Source organism: Ambystoma mexicanum, chromosome 12, assembly GCF_040938575.1.
Source record: "Ambystoma mexicanum isolate Mex_15411 chromosome 12, UKY_AmexF1_1, whole genome shotgun sequence".
NCBI lineage: Eukaryota > Metazoa > Chordata > Amphibia > Caudata > Ambystomatidae > Ambystoma > Ambystoma mexicanum.
Genome location: NC_090936.1, coordinates 626,826,164 through 626,842,644, shown reverse-complemented (window position 1 = coordinate 626,842,644; position 16,481 = coordinate 626,826,164). Strand labels below are relative to the sequence as shown.

The 16,481-nt window shown below is 41.3% G+C and overlaps 1 protein-coding gene across 3 annotated transcripts in view; it reads left to right on the top strand.

Moving 5' to 3' along the window:
• Positions 1 to 16,481, top strand: part of FAM3C (FAM3 metabolism regulating signaling molecule C) — a 655,720-nt gene that overhangs the window by 210,673 nt on the left and 428,566 nt on the right. For all 3 annotated transcript variants that reach the window (XM_069629081.1, XM_069629083.1, XM_069629082.1), the window contains exon 3: positions 6,188 to 6,292. In XM_069629081.1, the coding sequence (XP_069485182.1) occupies positions 6,188 to 6,292 (105 nt within the window). The remainder of the gene's footprint in view (positions 1 to 6,187; positions 6,293 to 16,481) is intronic.

Below are 16,481 nucleotides of genomic sequence, written 5' to 3'. Positions count from 1 at the left end.
GAATATACTTCAAATGCCCGATACCTTTTTGAAGATCAAATTCCAATCAAAAGTTCCAACTCCTATACTTGTTGTTGTCCCTCATTGGGACGCCCTATGTCACAAAAGAATGTTCAGACTATGTAGCCAATAGAAAATCTTCAACTCTAGTCTTGGGAATTCTCAGCCTCCAGGTTACTCTACACTTCAACACAAAATGTTACAAGGACTGACCAACCCTAAAGCAAACACAACGAACAACTGTACCTCTTCAGGAGTTACTCATAGACTAGAGGTTCCTTCAACCTCTCTGATAATTTCATCCTTATGTCTCCGTCACCTTGCAATATTCACTCTTAGACTTTTCCCCACCGTCAATCTTCAGGTCTGTGCTAGAACTTGTGTTGCTCAGTTTTCACATCGGGCCACTCATAGAGCTTTGTCTTTTGGATTCACAGCAACTCCATCCTGGACGTTGGGGGTTCCCAGAATTTTCCAATGGTCCCTCTTGGACCTTGGATTTTAAGGATCTACTATCAGTGTCTCCTATACTTTGGATTTCAGGACGCTTAATGGGTCTCTCCTGGACATTGGTTTGAATGGGAATGTCTGCCCCCAATATTCAGTCATTTTCAGGCAGGGGATATTCTCCTGCGATGAGCCTCAATCCTTTGCTAGGGGTCGCTTGTGGAAAACTTTAGGATCTGGCTTCCCAGTTCCCCCAACAGCTTGAGGGGCTGCTCCCTTATTTTATTTTTAAATGTTTTTATTGGCATTTGTTGTTTTTAAACAGAGAATCATTACATTCATGATGTGGTTCAGAGCTTACTTTATAAACTCTTGTTCCTTACAAGGATAAGTAACTTTAAACAATAAACGAGTAACAAAAGTAACTTGACTGTCCTTCTGTCCTCTGATTTGCTAGGCTCCAAGCTTCATAGTCTGATCCCGGTTTCTGCTGTGTTGGGCTCTGATTGTTCTTCGTGGAACATGGTGGGGGGGAGTGTGTATGGAGTTAATGCTGCAGTTCGTAGGTTGAGGGGCTGCTCCCTTATGGTCACCCTTCCTCCTCTAGGCCTTTCAGGGCTTAATAGCACTGCACCTCTCATTGCAGTCTTCCCAGGCTGTTACCCCCTTGCTCCAAGCAGTGACTCCCAGGCCTCCTTTCTCCAGCAGTCTCACCTTGAAGGAGGGGAGCATCAGCAAGTATGTCTACTTTTTCTGGGTCCAAGATACTGAGCGATCTTTACCAGCCCCTTTTATACCCATGACGCCTTGTTGCTGTTTCTAAGCTGGTTTCTTATGGGTTATTCCCCAATTTACTGTGTTTTCTTCATGGGAATGTTTAGTCCCTAGGGAACTCTAAGTCGTTTTGTTAGTCTGTTTAGAAGTCTGGTTTTAGTATTGGTTATTTGGTTCCATTAGCTCTGAAGTGGGGCTGCGACGTTTCGGACGGGTCTGTGGCATGCTGCATCATCTTCAAAGACCTTTTAGCAGCAGCCGTGGTGTACCGCAGTGTGTTTCTAGAGGTTTGGTGTTCAATCAGTGGACTGCTTTGTTCCCATAACAGAAGTTGATCAGTTGATTGACAGGCTGAGTTACCCCTGGAAAGAAAGTTATTGCGTTTCTCCGGGTCTCCTGGGGGACATGGGGAAGGGGAGTGTTTGCACGTGTGTGTTCGTGTTTATTTTCATGTGTTGGTTTCCGTTCGAGAGTCAGTGCTTTATGCGTGACGCAAGCATGCCTGCTCGCCATCTGATGGTCTGCTGGGCATGGCAATCTGCTGTAGTGGCAGCGGCTGATGGCATTAACAGACTTGCGCACATTTTCTTTGAGAGGGAGGGCAAGGCTCCATTGAGAACCTCTGGGGGCCACACCAGGCAGTGGCTGGACCACCTCAGTTCTCTGTGACTCTCTCCTTCATAGAAAAGGGTTGCGAGAGCCTCACAAACCACATTATCTATCCCCAGTGTATAGGGGCATAATAACTGGTGAGTGCTACTGTAATTGAGTTGAAGAGCAGTGTTAATCTGTTTGAGAAGGTACTGATTATCTTGTTTTGATCCCTGAATACAGCACAATGTCCTTGCAGGCAGTACTCTGGGTTTCTTTTGAGTCTTTCACAATGCAAGCAGGGTTATTTTATTTATAATTAAAGTGCCTATTCTGCTTTAAAGTCAACCTTTTACACTGTCCATCAATATACATGTTAATCCAAATCGTTTATAATGTGAAATCTTTATATATAAAGCTGTATGTATGTGTGTATGTTTGTCCGGATATACAAACCCACACTGTCTAACCCACGTCTACCACATTTTGCATGGATTCCTCTTTTGTCTGGGGCAAAATCGTGGTCTGTTTGGATGGCAACATTTTATATGCAAAAAACTACTGTATACAGTTTGAATATTAAAACATTTTTAAAGGAAATTAAAGAAAATAAAATGAAATTATTTTTGCTATGCCACTCCAAATATGGGAAATGGCAAAGTTATAGTTTACTTAAGTTTATTCATGTGAAGAGAGCACACTCAATCTTTCTTGGATGTTTTATCAAATGTGCTGAAGCCATTAAGTGACTCAAACATGCTGCCCAAAAAACGAACATCACTTGGAAAAGCTCCATCTGATGCAAAGGGAAAATCGAGAGCTTCTGAAACACAACAGCAGCAGCACGACTTGCCGACCAGAGGACAAGAGCAACTTTCCCCCAGTTAGTACAGTGTAAAATAAAATATAAAACAAAACGTGCAGTTCAAGAATCAGTATCCGTTGGCAGCCCCTTGTGTATGTTGTACAAATGAAGTGCACCCAGGATCAGCAAGCGTTTTAAGGCTTCAATTTCATGTTTTTGCTGAAAAGTCTACAGGTTCTCAACTTCTTGGGGGATTATTTTTCATCTACCCATGATATGCTGTGTTTCCAGTCTATTCAGAATGATTAACATAAATTGCCTCCTAATATTTGGGGGGAATTAATCTATTTTTGGAATGTAAAGTCATGAAATTTCGGGAGGTGCTTTAAGATACTCCACTGATTAACTTTTAGCTTCAAGGTGTTCTAGTTGTACGTTATTGCTTTCTTTTTGCATTCTCTCATTGCAATGTTCATTTTGCAGGAACCAGTCCACACTAATACCAATCTCCTCTATTGATGTTTCATTCCGATCTTTAAATCATTGCAATTCTTTTACAGGTCCCTTTTTTAAGTATGTCATGAAGTTTGCAGAGAGTAAGGGGTAGCACCTTGTCTTAAAGTTACATACACATTTTTTCTGCTACAGTCTTATCGAGTTAAAAGAACTAAAATCATATTCTAGCCCATATTAAATTGAAGGAGGGCGTTTTTGCATGTAGGGTGTTATAGTGGAGAGCGATGTTCTCTAATTATTTTTCTTTAATTGCAGAAGTGGTTGGCTTTTGTACGCACTTTATTTTCCATGTGCACAACTGACTATCGATGAGCCATTTTGTGAGCATGCATAGTTAGTGAGCTTTCATCTCTGGAGAGTTTAGAAGGGAATGTTTCCCCTCCGCAACATCTTCACTCCTTTACAAATCCGTGCAAAATGTGCATCTTACAGCATTTTTCCCAAAGATAAAAGCAAAAAATGTTGACTATGCGATTCATAAAGAGAGCTCATCAACCAGTCCAAGACTTCAAGATTTGCCACAGTACCTAGCAAATGTTCTCACATGCACTGAAAATGGTATTCAGTGAAAATGTTGCCAGCAAAAATGTAGTTTGTGAAAAAGTTGCTAAGCATGTAGTCATAAAATACAGCTGAAAAGTAGCCCAAAATGTAGTGCTTCTAGGGCATTTGTTAGGGTTGAGGAGGGTTTTGTGGGGTTGTGATTTTTTGATTTAGGGCAAGGATAGGGTTAGAGTAATTCTTTTAGTTAGAATGAGGGTTAGAGGATGGGGTCAGGGTGGTTGCAGGGTTGGGATTTGGTTAGTCATTAGAGTAGATTAAGGGTCTGGATAAGTGTTAGGCTTATGTTAAGGCTAGGGCTAATAGAGTAATGTGTTGGGTAAGTGTTGAGAGGGACAGAGAAGTTGGTGAGGCTAGTGATACTGGCATATAAGGGGGTTACGATAATCATTGTGGTTGGAGCAAATGAAGCATTCGGTTTAGTGTTAGGGTAAGGATAAGGTTAGGATTAGAGCAAGAGTTTGGGTTAGGACAATGACTGTCATTTGTGGCGAACTGGTGATGGAGTTGAGTTTTTTTCAATTGATTTTGCATTGAGTAAAAGGCAGACAAAATTATTTAGTGTGCTGAAGGGTTAGTGTTCTGTGAGAGTTCAGGGTAGCAGTGAGAGTTGGGGGAAGGTTTAGGAGCGGAGTTGGGGTGATTGTGGAGGTTTCATTAACGGTTTGGGTCATTGATAGGGGTTACAGCCTTGTACTTTTGTATATTTAAAAATAGCTTTTTTGGCGACCTTATTACTGGCAAAATGTTCACTTTATTTAATGTATTGAATAACCACATTTTTTAAAATGACTTTTTGACAAAAACAATGCCATATTTGGCTGCATGTTGAAACTAGAAAGGAGGACATGCTCATTAAGTGCCTTCTAATTGGGGCTCATGTTCGAAGATGACAATATTTGTTTTTGTTTAGTTGTCTCATCTAGAAGACCTTTCATGTTCTAGAGACTGTAATTTTCTCAGGCTCATGGATAGTCTTTCATCCTATGGGGACTTTTTTTGCATATGGGTTCATGGGTTTGAACTGCCGTTTCACACAGGACGCATGTGGCTTATATTGGAACTTCCTCCTGTTTGTGTGTTCTTGTTCGATGTACATGTATGTTTAGATGACGTTTTCTGTTTTTTTTTTTTGTCAGTTTGGGTTTTCAGTTATTCGTGCTACAAGCATTTTATTCCTTTTTTTGACAACCATTTAAATGTACATGAGTTTTTTTATTGCTAATATGAATTACATGTTTCTATTGAATTTATTACTGGTGAACCCACACATGATTCCTAATGTGTGCGTTTGATCCAAGATGTCCACTTTGGTAGCAACTCTCATTTATATCTGAAATGTAAGTACGTATCTGAGTTTTTGTCTTCACACTCGCCGTTGTTCTTGGTTGAAAATACATTCAAGAGGCACTTATGTTAATAGTGCCAGCTATTGGTAGAAACCATTTCAGACTCTGAAATCACTGGATCTTCATGCCAATGAACTATGTGTATCTTAATCAGTTATCTTCTATCGTAGCATGGAATTTCCCAAACAGGCTCATGCCGAGTAGGTTTTGTTCCGTGGAGGCATTATAGGAACTTCAAGAGGCAATGTGGCATATATAGAAAAGATTGTGGAGTCCATTCCAACTTGATTTGTATATTGATCCTAGGGTCTAAACAGCTCTTTGCCTTTTTTAGGTGTTAATCATTGAATCCACGAGAGAGCTGTGCCCTAAAGTAACTAAGCTCCCTCCTTAATCTGGAGGATGCAAACCTACATGTTCGAGATGAGCTGTCCTTTGTGCAATGATCCAACATCAAAATCATTTCTGGGAAACATTAAATATCTTGCAAAATTGCTTTAACTCCGTCCAGCAAAGGAGTTCTTAAAATGGCCTGCCACTGCAGAGCCATTCATTTATTTTAAGGGCTCCACAGTGGCAGGCTCTTACAAGAACACTTTCTGAACATACACCCTCACCCGCCAGTCTCGGTTGGAGTGTTGAAAGTGGGCAGCAAAGATGAACCTAAATCATACAAAATTGGAGGGCACTGACTTTATAATCCTGATCAGCATGAAGCACGACGGGAATCCATAATAATGTGGACACGTCCAGCTTCTAAGCACCAAAGTGGGGATAAAAAACCAATGCGCATGACATCTTCTTCCTAAGCTGAGAGGTTGTGCCTGAGCTATCCTCCTATAGAACAAAGGGTTTAAACCGGCTCAACTATATTGTTGAAAAAAAATATTAGTCCTCTGTAGAGGTCCAGGCAATAAGAGGAGCTTGATTGAATGGTATTTGAGCCAGAGGCTTAAGAACAAAACAGTAATTAAATGGGACAGCAAATACATTATTCCTGACAAACGTCTGTGCTTTTAATGTACTGCTCCGTATTTAAATGTGGAATAATTATCATGTTAACCATGAAGATAATGTCGCATTAACTGGTACAAAAATGTTTCTAGTAAAAGAAAATGCCTAATAACTATTCTACCTTTTTTAGGTGCAATAAAATGGGTAGTAGCTGTAGCAGTGTTTTTATTGACATTTTACGTCATATCGCAAGTCTTTGAAATTAAAATGGATTCCAACCTGGGAAGCATATTCGGTAAGTTATCGTTAATTTGCCAACTTTTATTGATTTCTTATTTTATATGTGCTTGTAATATGCTGGTTCTACAGCAATAAGTACCCAGTGATTATATGTTAATGTTTTTTTTATCTTAAGCGGGACCAGAAACATTTCTGATCTTTGTGAAAATGTCTTGTATTTCATCATCTTGCTGAGCATTGCATGTATTGTATTATTTATCATTGATCAACATGTTTGAATTAATAGAACCCCATAATGGGGTGTGAATGTGGGTAACTTGATTTTGTAGGCAATGCTTTTAGTATGCTTTTTAGATGATATGAAACCAGTCTAAATGCTTTCCTTAACATTAACCTCTACTACAACCAAAACCTTAGAGTTCCAGAATTACTCTTGCCCAACACATTACATTGGGTCACGATTTGGCATCATGGAAAAGGTGGCTAAAAACAATTGTGTGGAGTGTTTTTATCTTCACCAGTGAGTTATTCTGTCTTTTCAGACGAGCAACATTTTGTAAAACATTTCCTTGGATTTTAAATATGAACAGTAAAGGAATAATGTGCATATCCTTTACTTGGACGGGCATCTAGAGTGAAACATCTTTTGTAGTGCAAAACGCTGTCGATTGGTTGAGGCGGTTCCTTCTCGGCTCCAATGAAATCTCCCATGTGGGGGATAGTTCACACCTTCTGCATATAAGCCACGACAGCCCGTCCATGAACTCGGGAAGGACCACTCCATGTTTAGATAAATACGGCATACGTTATTTTTATTTATTTTTTAAGTTTTATAATGTGCCAACCCGTCAGAGTGCTGCTTTAAATGCTTTTTTCATGAATTATATAATGTAATGCTTAGTTATGCATTTTTTTTGTCAGTTTAATGCCTTGCTATGCCATGTTACGATCTCCAATATGTTACTCAAAGATTGTTTGCTCCCCGACCAATCCACACAGGTCTATTACTGGCATAGTTATGGAGAAGGGACACAGATCAGTATCCAGGGATCAAAATCAAGATTGGATAAGTGGGAGCTAAAAGCAGCTCCTGAGTAATGTGCTGAATCTGATGTCATCACTCCTTTCCTTGAGATAGCCTGTCCTCATGTGGCCAGGGGACGGCACCAGCTACCTGATCCTGCCCCTAGGGGTGGCAATATGGGGGAGGATCACATGGACGAGGGGACTCTCAGGGGAATGAGAGGACAAGACACCATCAGGTGAGGCACAATAACCCCCTTTCCCTTGTAGGGATGTTCCTTCCATCCCTCATGCCCTAATGGCATACTGCTATCGCCCCCTCCAGCAACTTCACAATCTTACTTGCAGTATTCCTCAATATCAGAAAATCAATAAAGGAACTAGAGCTGAGACGAGGAAGAGCAATGATGATTACTCCTAATGTGAACCAACACCAGCAGTCTAGTTGCTGGAAGAAGTCCATTGGCCCGACAGGGTGTAAAACCATGCCGGGAAAAGAAGCATGGAGTTTATCTTCTTACCCAGCTGTGGTAAGAACAGCTAAGGAGAGCGACTGGGAGTACAGCAGCTGGTGGTGCAGGAGGTTCTGATTCGGACGCAGGTCGAAGCTACTTGAAGAAGCAGGTGTCTTGCCAAGTCATGGGAAGCTGGAGAACGCTGCGTGGCGAAGCTCGTGTGTCGAAGCACTGCAACTGAGACACCGAGGGGAGAAGCTGCCAAGGGGTGCCAGAGGCGTGGTGGAAGCCAAAGAGCGAACAAAGCGCTCCGCAGACCCAATAACAAGCCGCAGATACACGAGAGATTCAAAGAACCCCGAAGCCACTGCTGGGAACCGGTGAGCCCGCTCAGAAGGAGCGGCCTGCTGATGCTCCTTGGAGGGTGTACCGCGTACAGAAAGAAACCCAGTTTAAGAGCTGGGGGAGGTCTGAGCAAGAGAACAGGGCCCCTGGGACATTTGACTATAACCTAAAAAGTCAGTGGAAGAGGGTTTGGAACCCATAGCCACATTATAAAACACATGTGAGGAAAACGGTATCTAAGTCCATGGAAAGCGGTCTGGGGCCCGTAGCCACATTTTAAAATAGAACAGTGTGGCAGAAAAGACTGTAAATGAAATAAATGTTGAAAGAAAGTCCTGGCAGGAGAGTATTCCATGCAAAGCCAAGTGAGTGAAGTGAACTACAGTGAATGTGAAAAGGAACCTGGCAGGAGAGTATACCAGGGTTTTTTGCGAGTCTGGGACCTGCACCCAAATTGTATCAAGGAACTATATGAAATAACCTTGCTGGGGAGTATACCAGGTGGTGGTCGTGGTGGTGTTGTGTGAAACAGATAATCCCAAGGAAGATTCATGCCCTTACGATTTTGGGAATTATGTTGAATGTGAGAAGGACTTTGGGAAGGGAGACATTTCCAGTGGAATAGGTTGCAACAGGAAGAGGCGTTATCCTCTTGAGCTACAAAGAACTTGGTTATTCTTTGAACCTTTTTGTTTTGGTGAAAAGAAACCTGGGGAAGGGAGAGATTCCCTGGACCTGTGAACATTATTCATTTGGAACTTTTGTTGGATTTATGCCTTTTTGTTGAACTTGAACATTTGTGCACTTTGTAAGTCTGAGACATTTCCCTTAGCACAGGCCTTCAGATAAGGTGTGTAACAGGCCTTTTTATGCATGAAAATCTTGTAAATATGACAGCTTTATTATTTTCCTCTGTACATTTACACACAGGTTTAGAGCAGAGGGCAGTGCAAAGGTCAGGTTACTTGACAGAAACCAGAACGATTGTTATCTAATGTAATTGCAAGCCTCTGAAACAGAATGTGTTTCTCTGAAGCCTTTCAAAAAAAGAAACTGCATAGTGTGATAGGGAATGATTTCTGTCCATTCAGTTTCTGCTGTGTTGATGCCCACTGTGCATATTAATTTTCTTAGTATTTTAGGATTGTATAATTGATAAAATGGAAAACTAAGTTGCAATTGAGAATTAACCATTTATATCAGATTGTTTTTATTTTCTAATAAAAGCAAACTAGTATTGCACAATTGTATTTTTTTTATAGTTCTTGTGCTGTGTGCATAATCATGTGGAGGCTGATAATTTTTCCATTTCTGATTTAATTTACACTCTAATTATAAAAACAGTGTGTAAAATGATGAGTATGCACGGTATAGTTAACATCCATTCAACCTTGCAGTCAATGGGGTACATTACTATAAATGGCCAGTGGCAGCATAGTCTTTGCTCAAGGGTGAGTAGTTGTCATTACACCAATCACAGGTGTTGTAGCCTCTCAAATCTTCAAGACTACAATTAAAACATTGATTCTCAAACTCTGCAAAACCTGTCCCTGTGATAATCCAGATAGATATTTAACTTTATGTAGCACTTCATACATGGTTCATCAAACATCTAGGCACTCTGTGATTATTATACCTCAGTCGATACAGTTTACCGACCTCAGAAGGATGTTCCCCAATAAGATAGCTCAGCCGATTGAGCGCTCATTGCTATGATCTGTGCGTGAAATGTAGGTTGTAGGTTTGAATCCCGGCAAGGCAAACTCGGCCTGTCATCCTTTCAAGATCGATAAGAGTACCGACTTCGGTATGGTGATAATTGCAATAAATATGTTCTATGTACAGCGTTGTACCAAAAGCGCTATATAAATAACAATTTGAACATGAGATTAGATATAGAATTTAGCATGGAGTCCTTGCCTCTGCACTGTTGTATCATAACATTGGCATACCATTGGGGAGTAATAGCTCCAGGAAATGAGGACTTTCGTTAAACATCAAAAGACAATTCTGCTATCGAACCTCAAAACACAATACAATTTAACAGGTTAGTAAGTGGGGCAGTCAGAGACCTCTATGGGCAGGTTGGTGTGGGGCGCAGAACATCTTTAAATATCATGTAGCAGAACATGACATGGCATAAAAATGTATAAAAGCATAATTATGCATCAGAAGTCCTAACAATGCACGAAAAATGCATTGCACATTAAAACAACCTGTTTTTTTCCCCAGTGCTCCAACCACTGGCCTCTGCAACAATAGGAGCACTTTCGAACTGTGCTGCCATCAATCCCTCCCTCTCCACTAGTTCCCCCTTTTAAAGCATAAGCGGGCATAACTAGATGGACAGAATGATAGGTTTGCATCTTATCTGGAAGTTAGAATGGGGGAACGCTATGTACTAGCTTTTAGTTCTCAAGTGGTAGCTCCAAGTCAATGATGGGTACTCTGACAAACCAGGAATGAGATGCGAACACAAAGGACTCCGGGTGTTTTTTCCATATACTTTTACTAAATTAAAACTGGGTTGGAAAATGCATTACTGTGCCTAACCTAGGAGGTATTTCCCTGCCTCAAGTAAAAACTTGGGGCCTGTCATGTGCCAAGATTGCCTGTGTCCAAAATTCTATCCTAGCCCTCGCATTCTAAAAGTAACTAAGGTGCTGCTAAGGCAGTGCTCCAGATAATATTTTGAGGTGGGAGTATTTTACTCCCCATTTTAGAGTAAATGTGATTTCAAGAGTAAAAATGACTCTTCTCCTTTGCAAGAGAGTAAAATGTTGTCATCCAGCCAACGTGTGCAACAACTGTATGGTAATCATTACTATGTGGCAGCTTTCTGCATTGTGAAATAATGCACCTTTCACATTTTCTCTAAGGTCTGGCCATTTGATCTCTCCTGTATATATTTAAATCTTGAAAACACAAAAAACATAGCCAATTGCATAGTAAAGCAAACATGAATTATACATGCCAATGCACAAGACACCTACATAATAAGCCACCCACACATGGATATTGCATACCCTTCCCAGCAGACCTCAAGTATAGACTTCTACAACCAGCTTGCACACCTCAGCCTTGCATAATGTATCCTATCGCCACAGACGCATGAGGATCCCCTTTGGACACACATGCTTCTTCGCTTTGCTGTTGAAATGTGTGGAAAGCAATGGGGCATTTTCGCCCTCTCCCCTTTTTTCAGATCCATCACTGCGCCTGGAGACCATGCAAATGGCAGCGGAGCATGGTATAAATCCCAGTAACATAACTTGAGATATGCAGTTAACTGAATCAATCTAGAACTGTTAGCATTGTCCTACCGATGCCATCCATCGCAATCCAGTCATTTTTCCAAGAAGGGAGTAGAAAGGGTAATCTCACTAAGTGTTTTACTGAAAAGTGGGGAGAGGAGAAGAAGCACGATGAGACTTTGATATTGGTCAACATTCAAGTAAACGTCTGTTCTTGACAAGATGCATGTAATATTATGGTGATGCTTTAAGCAGTATAAAAGCCTATTAACATAATGCATATCCCACATCATAGCAAACTGACATGGCAGCATGGCAAATTTAGGTTTATTGAGTTGTACTGAATACCATGGAGCAGGGTGGAAAGGGTACCTGGTCTTTGCATCGAATACCTTTCCATCCAATGCATTTGCATCGAAATAATATGCATCAAATGCATGTTTTTGCGGGAGAAGGGTTAATTTTTGTAGTGGTGGGTTTTAAAGGATAAACTGGCGGGGTTGATGGGAGTTCTCTCCCCCCCCTCCCCCACCTCAAAAAATGAACAAAAAAATGCATTTGATGGAAATTCTTTTGTTGCTAAAAATTAGTTGGAAATGTCCCTCGATGCAAAAAATTTGATGGAAAGACCATAAACCGGTGGAAAGGGTTGTTTGTGTGTTCCTGCTGGTGACTATGTTGTGAGTCTCCTTGGCCCTACAATGTGCTATCGATGTTACAGCTTCCATATCCTGGTGCAGAAAATCTACACAAGACGCAACAAGCAAAGATGCAACGGAAAGCAAATATAAATTACCTCCATCAAGCTCGACAGTCGATTAATTTAAAGGGATCACTTCACTGCCTGAATTAAATGTGGCAACCTCCTAAACGGCTCTTTTTAGAAATCACTGTTAAGTGATGACTCTAGTACGACCAGCAGACACCCTACAGTCGATGGTTTAAGAAATGAGATGGATGAACCAAAGTCTTCACGAGCCTAATCAGAATTTGCATCGTCATGCAAGAGATCGAGGACCTCATGAGCTGTGCGTCCCAATAGAACGAGAGCATGCAGAACAAGGAGCGCTGTATTAGCATGGCCACATAGCTCTAGGAAATGGTTGTGGAACTGGTCTCGGCAGTGAAGATGATTTAATGGTTTCAAGCCACCCAGAAAATCGCTCCCATCGCAATAGTGTGCAGTGGTTGGGGTGCCTGAAAATGAAAGAAGCAGACGTGGCTAATATTGTTTTTTATGGAAGTGCATTTGAAAACTCAGTCGCTGCAGTCTTTTGACTAGCACTGTGTGAGACACCAGGAATAATTGCATGCCGGTTTTGTAATTTTCTAGATGGACAGTGTTTGAGGCTTAGAAAAAGGAGGGAGCAATCACGATTGGCTACCCCGTGTTGCGGCTGTTTCATGACTGTTTAGTGGAAGTGATGAGGAACAGAAGTTTAATAGGGTGTTCAGACTTCTGAAAGGTTCTATACTTTGTCTACCTCTTGATTGTCAAGTGATCTTTCACCTAGATCATAAAAGTACCCTGCGCAAATATCCCACGGTTGAGGATGCGATTATTTAACATCTATGTGCTAATTGGAATGTTGGCTTCTGCCAGTGGATTATGCAACATCCAGCGCGTGTTTGTTGTGACTTGTGTGCTAAGATGACTGGTGTGGGGTGGGATGCCTCCCGCATGTCAAGTCTGATTTATTGTGAAGTGAGTACGAGAGGTTTTGTTCTGATGTTGTCTGACACATTTATGGAGTTTCAACATTTTATGTTGCGTTATGCATTGAAAGCTTTGCATGGATACATTTTGGGGCAGGATTTCTGTGTGAATTTAAATCCTGTATTCGGGAACACCCTATCCACTGAATTGGTTGGTACGGAGTTATGGGTACCGTGGATTGAGGTATCCTGGTGTAGATGGGGCTAAAGATTGCTGTTAAACCAAAATGCGTTGGGCAGAAAATGTGCTTTTAAGCTGAGCCCTGTCAAAAATTGGACATTTGTTTTTGTTGTTGACCAACCACAGCAACATAAAGGAATTAATATTGAAGTGTATTGCTGAAATACCACCCTGTAGTTGGTCAATGTGTCAACCACTATACAAGTTCCTGCTGCTTTATACTTCTTGGTAGATCTGGATTCTATGGTTCCTGGTTTGCCTAGTATATGCATTGTGCAATAGGTGCGCATGCAGCCCAAGGAGGGGCAGATAGTGCTCAGTCGTGGCAGGCCTAAGACCCAAGAGTGACCGTTCTGGTATAAGGGGTTTCATAAATATCTGTTTGTCATGAATGTTGCAATATGGTGCAGATGTGTTGCTGGTTTGTTACGCAATTTTGGACTTCCAGATCTCTGATTTCCACAAGCAGATGTGGGCAGGTGTCATGTGTTTGCTTGCAGGTAAAAGAAGGTTTGCATGCTCTTGGTGTCTTCCTGGCTGTTTGGAGTGTTGCGGGTGTCCCCTGTTGTGTATATTGAAGGAAGGGAGGTCTGTTGTATCGTGCCTTCCTTCTTGCATGGACTGAGTGATGTCATGGAGAGAATGTTCAGTGAGTGACTGGAATGTTCATGTATGAGTGTTTGTTCCAGCCCATGCAGTTGATGTAGCCTGGGTGGTGGGAGCCAGTGAGCTCCGGTTCAGCTTCTATCATACCTGTCCAGATATTACTATACATGTGGACTGTTTGAAGAAGTTTAATTAAGGAACTTGCGTTTACAACTTACCTGTGGCCTCCAGGATCTTGCTTCTTAACAATCAGCTCTCATGATCTTGCTACAGCTGCGATAACTACAGATGGCATGGATATCTTCCATTTTCAACTCCATCCTCCCCTTTACCAATTCCTGATTAACAGGCTGGGGATGAGGCCCTGCTACTAACATCTGAGACTTGCTGAAAGGAAAAGGGACGTCACCCTTCGATTTCCAAAGGGACGCTGTAACAGGACTAAACAAAACGAGAAATTGACAATGCAAACAAAGGTCATGTACTTGTCATGCAACAGCACACCTTTCTGATAATGTAACTTTGAGTAATGGGGAGAAAGTGATCTGATAAATCGTACAGCTTTGTCATAATATCGCTCTACTACTAAAGGATTGACAACACTAGCTCTCATAAATGGCAACTCTGTTATATCTGTACAACTTCATCATTTAGCAGGTGTGATGGTGTTTCTACCCAGACTCAATTTCTTGAGCTGTTTAATTGTTTTACCAATGTTCTCTTGTATTATGCTTGTGTCCTATGTTATGGGGATCAGGAGTATACACTCGATAATTAGAGGTGCTAACATTACGCAATCCATTTGGCTACAGTATACTACTATTCACGTTGCACAGAATTAGTTTCTTTTATTGTAATGTTTGATTTTGCCCCTCTCCCAAGAGTTCTATGCATTTAACATGCATCTTGTTTGGTTGCAAAGGGTCTTTAGATGCATTCATTTTGAATGTTTGGTTTCTAGACATGGTAAATCCAGTATTATCAGCTGTTAACTTATCGGAGTGGAACTTTGGTAGTTTTGTTCGTTTTTTTCTTCATGGGTTACGCAATTAAGATGTGATGGTGTTTGAAATGAAATTTTAGACTTGTTTTTCGATACTCTTTTAGTCTCCACAGTCTTCTCAAAAACATGTATTATGGTTTGGATACTCTAATTTCCTTCATTTTAGATCACATTTTTGGACTTTAATTGCATCTTGCTTGCCTCTAATATAGCCACTGGTTGTCTCAACTTAAATTCATATTATTCAAAATGTAGTTACTAGCTCATCGTGCCCCAGGGGTAGTTCCTGCTCGCGCTGTGATGCAGGATACCCAGGAGCTGCTTATTTTGATTCCTGTAGTACCACCACTCTCTTAAAACTATTGTACTAAGCATCCTGCTCTGGTATGTTTTCTGGGATCATTGAATACACTTTTACTGTCACAATTATTCCTATGTTGCTTATGTATTTTCTCACTTCTGGAATATCTCATCCTTCTGTGTTCAGCTTCACTGGTCTTGGAGTAATCACATTTTCCGGTGGGGTTGTGGGGAGCCTGCTTAATGGCACGCGTTGCATGATCACTCATCAGACCAAGGTAAATTGATCCCTGGCTCCAGTGTAAAGACTTTCTCCTTCAGAGCAGGCATGGTTGGCTCTGGGTGGGTAAGACTTTCTCGACTTCCCACTGTGGCGCTCATTCTTCACACGGCCAACTCCTGACTCTGAGCTTTCTGTCTGGGGGCTAGGCAATACCAGATTCCCTGCTGGTATTCTTTAGGAAGGACTTATTTACGATTATATGGTTAGAAGCCTCAACAACCTCTAGGCATTCTTGGGCACATTTCAAGGCCATCGCACATCCAGAACATAGCTTAAACCAGTTATCTGCTGTCATTAAATTTTGCCAATAAAGGCAACCTTTCTCTCCCTCTGTGGATAACCTCTTCATTTGATCAAAGCACCTGTAACTTTGCATGCATCCTGTCTAACATACACCTCTGTTGTATTTTCCTGTGTAGTTTGACTTCCGTCACTCTTGTCTGATCTCTTGCATTCACCCTCTTGCCCTTCATGTTCATCTTCTTAGTTTCCCTTTCACCGGACAAGCCATTTTCTGGTTCTTACCCTGGGCAGGGGGTCACAATTCACCTCTATTCGGAAAAGGCTCTGGGCTTCAAGGTAACTACGGTGGTGATGTGTACAGTATAAACACCTCTTAGTGTAACATCCTGCTGCAGGTGGGTGTGATTATACTGGGCTTTAATGATTTAAGGTTTGTTGGGCAAACTTCTGATCTTTTGGCTGATGTTGTTTTTGTATAGCAGTTGGTTAATTTTTGCAAGAATCCCGTAGAATGTTAAACAAGTGTTTCTTGATTATTTCATTTTTATTGTTCTGATTATGTTGGCTTGACAATAAAGGACATTAAGACAAATTGGGGAAACGGACGAATTCTTATTTACCAAAGGAGGTGTGAGCTTATGCATCCTGATTTTCAATGCTTCTCTCAAACTGGAACCTATTCTTGCTGTCACTTGGAAACGATTATTGTGTCACTTTTAGGTAAATGGCATTAAGCAAGTGGGCCATCCTGGCTCTGCCCTTTCTGGTCCCTGACTTGCACACTGGCTTCTTGATAGTGCGGTTCCTTGGCTTTTTGTAGAAGAACATAGCAATA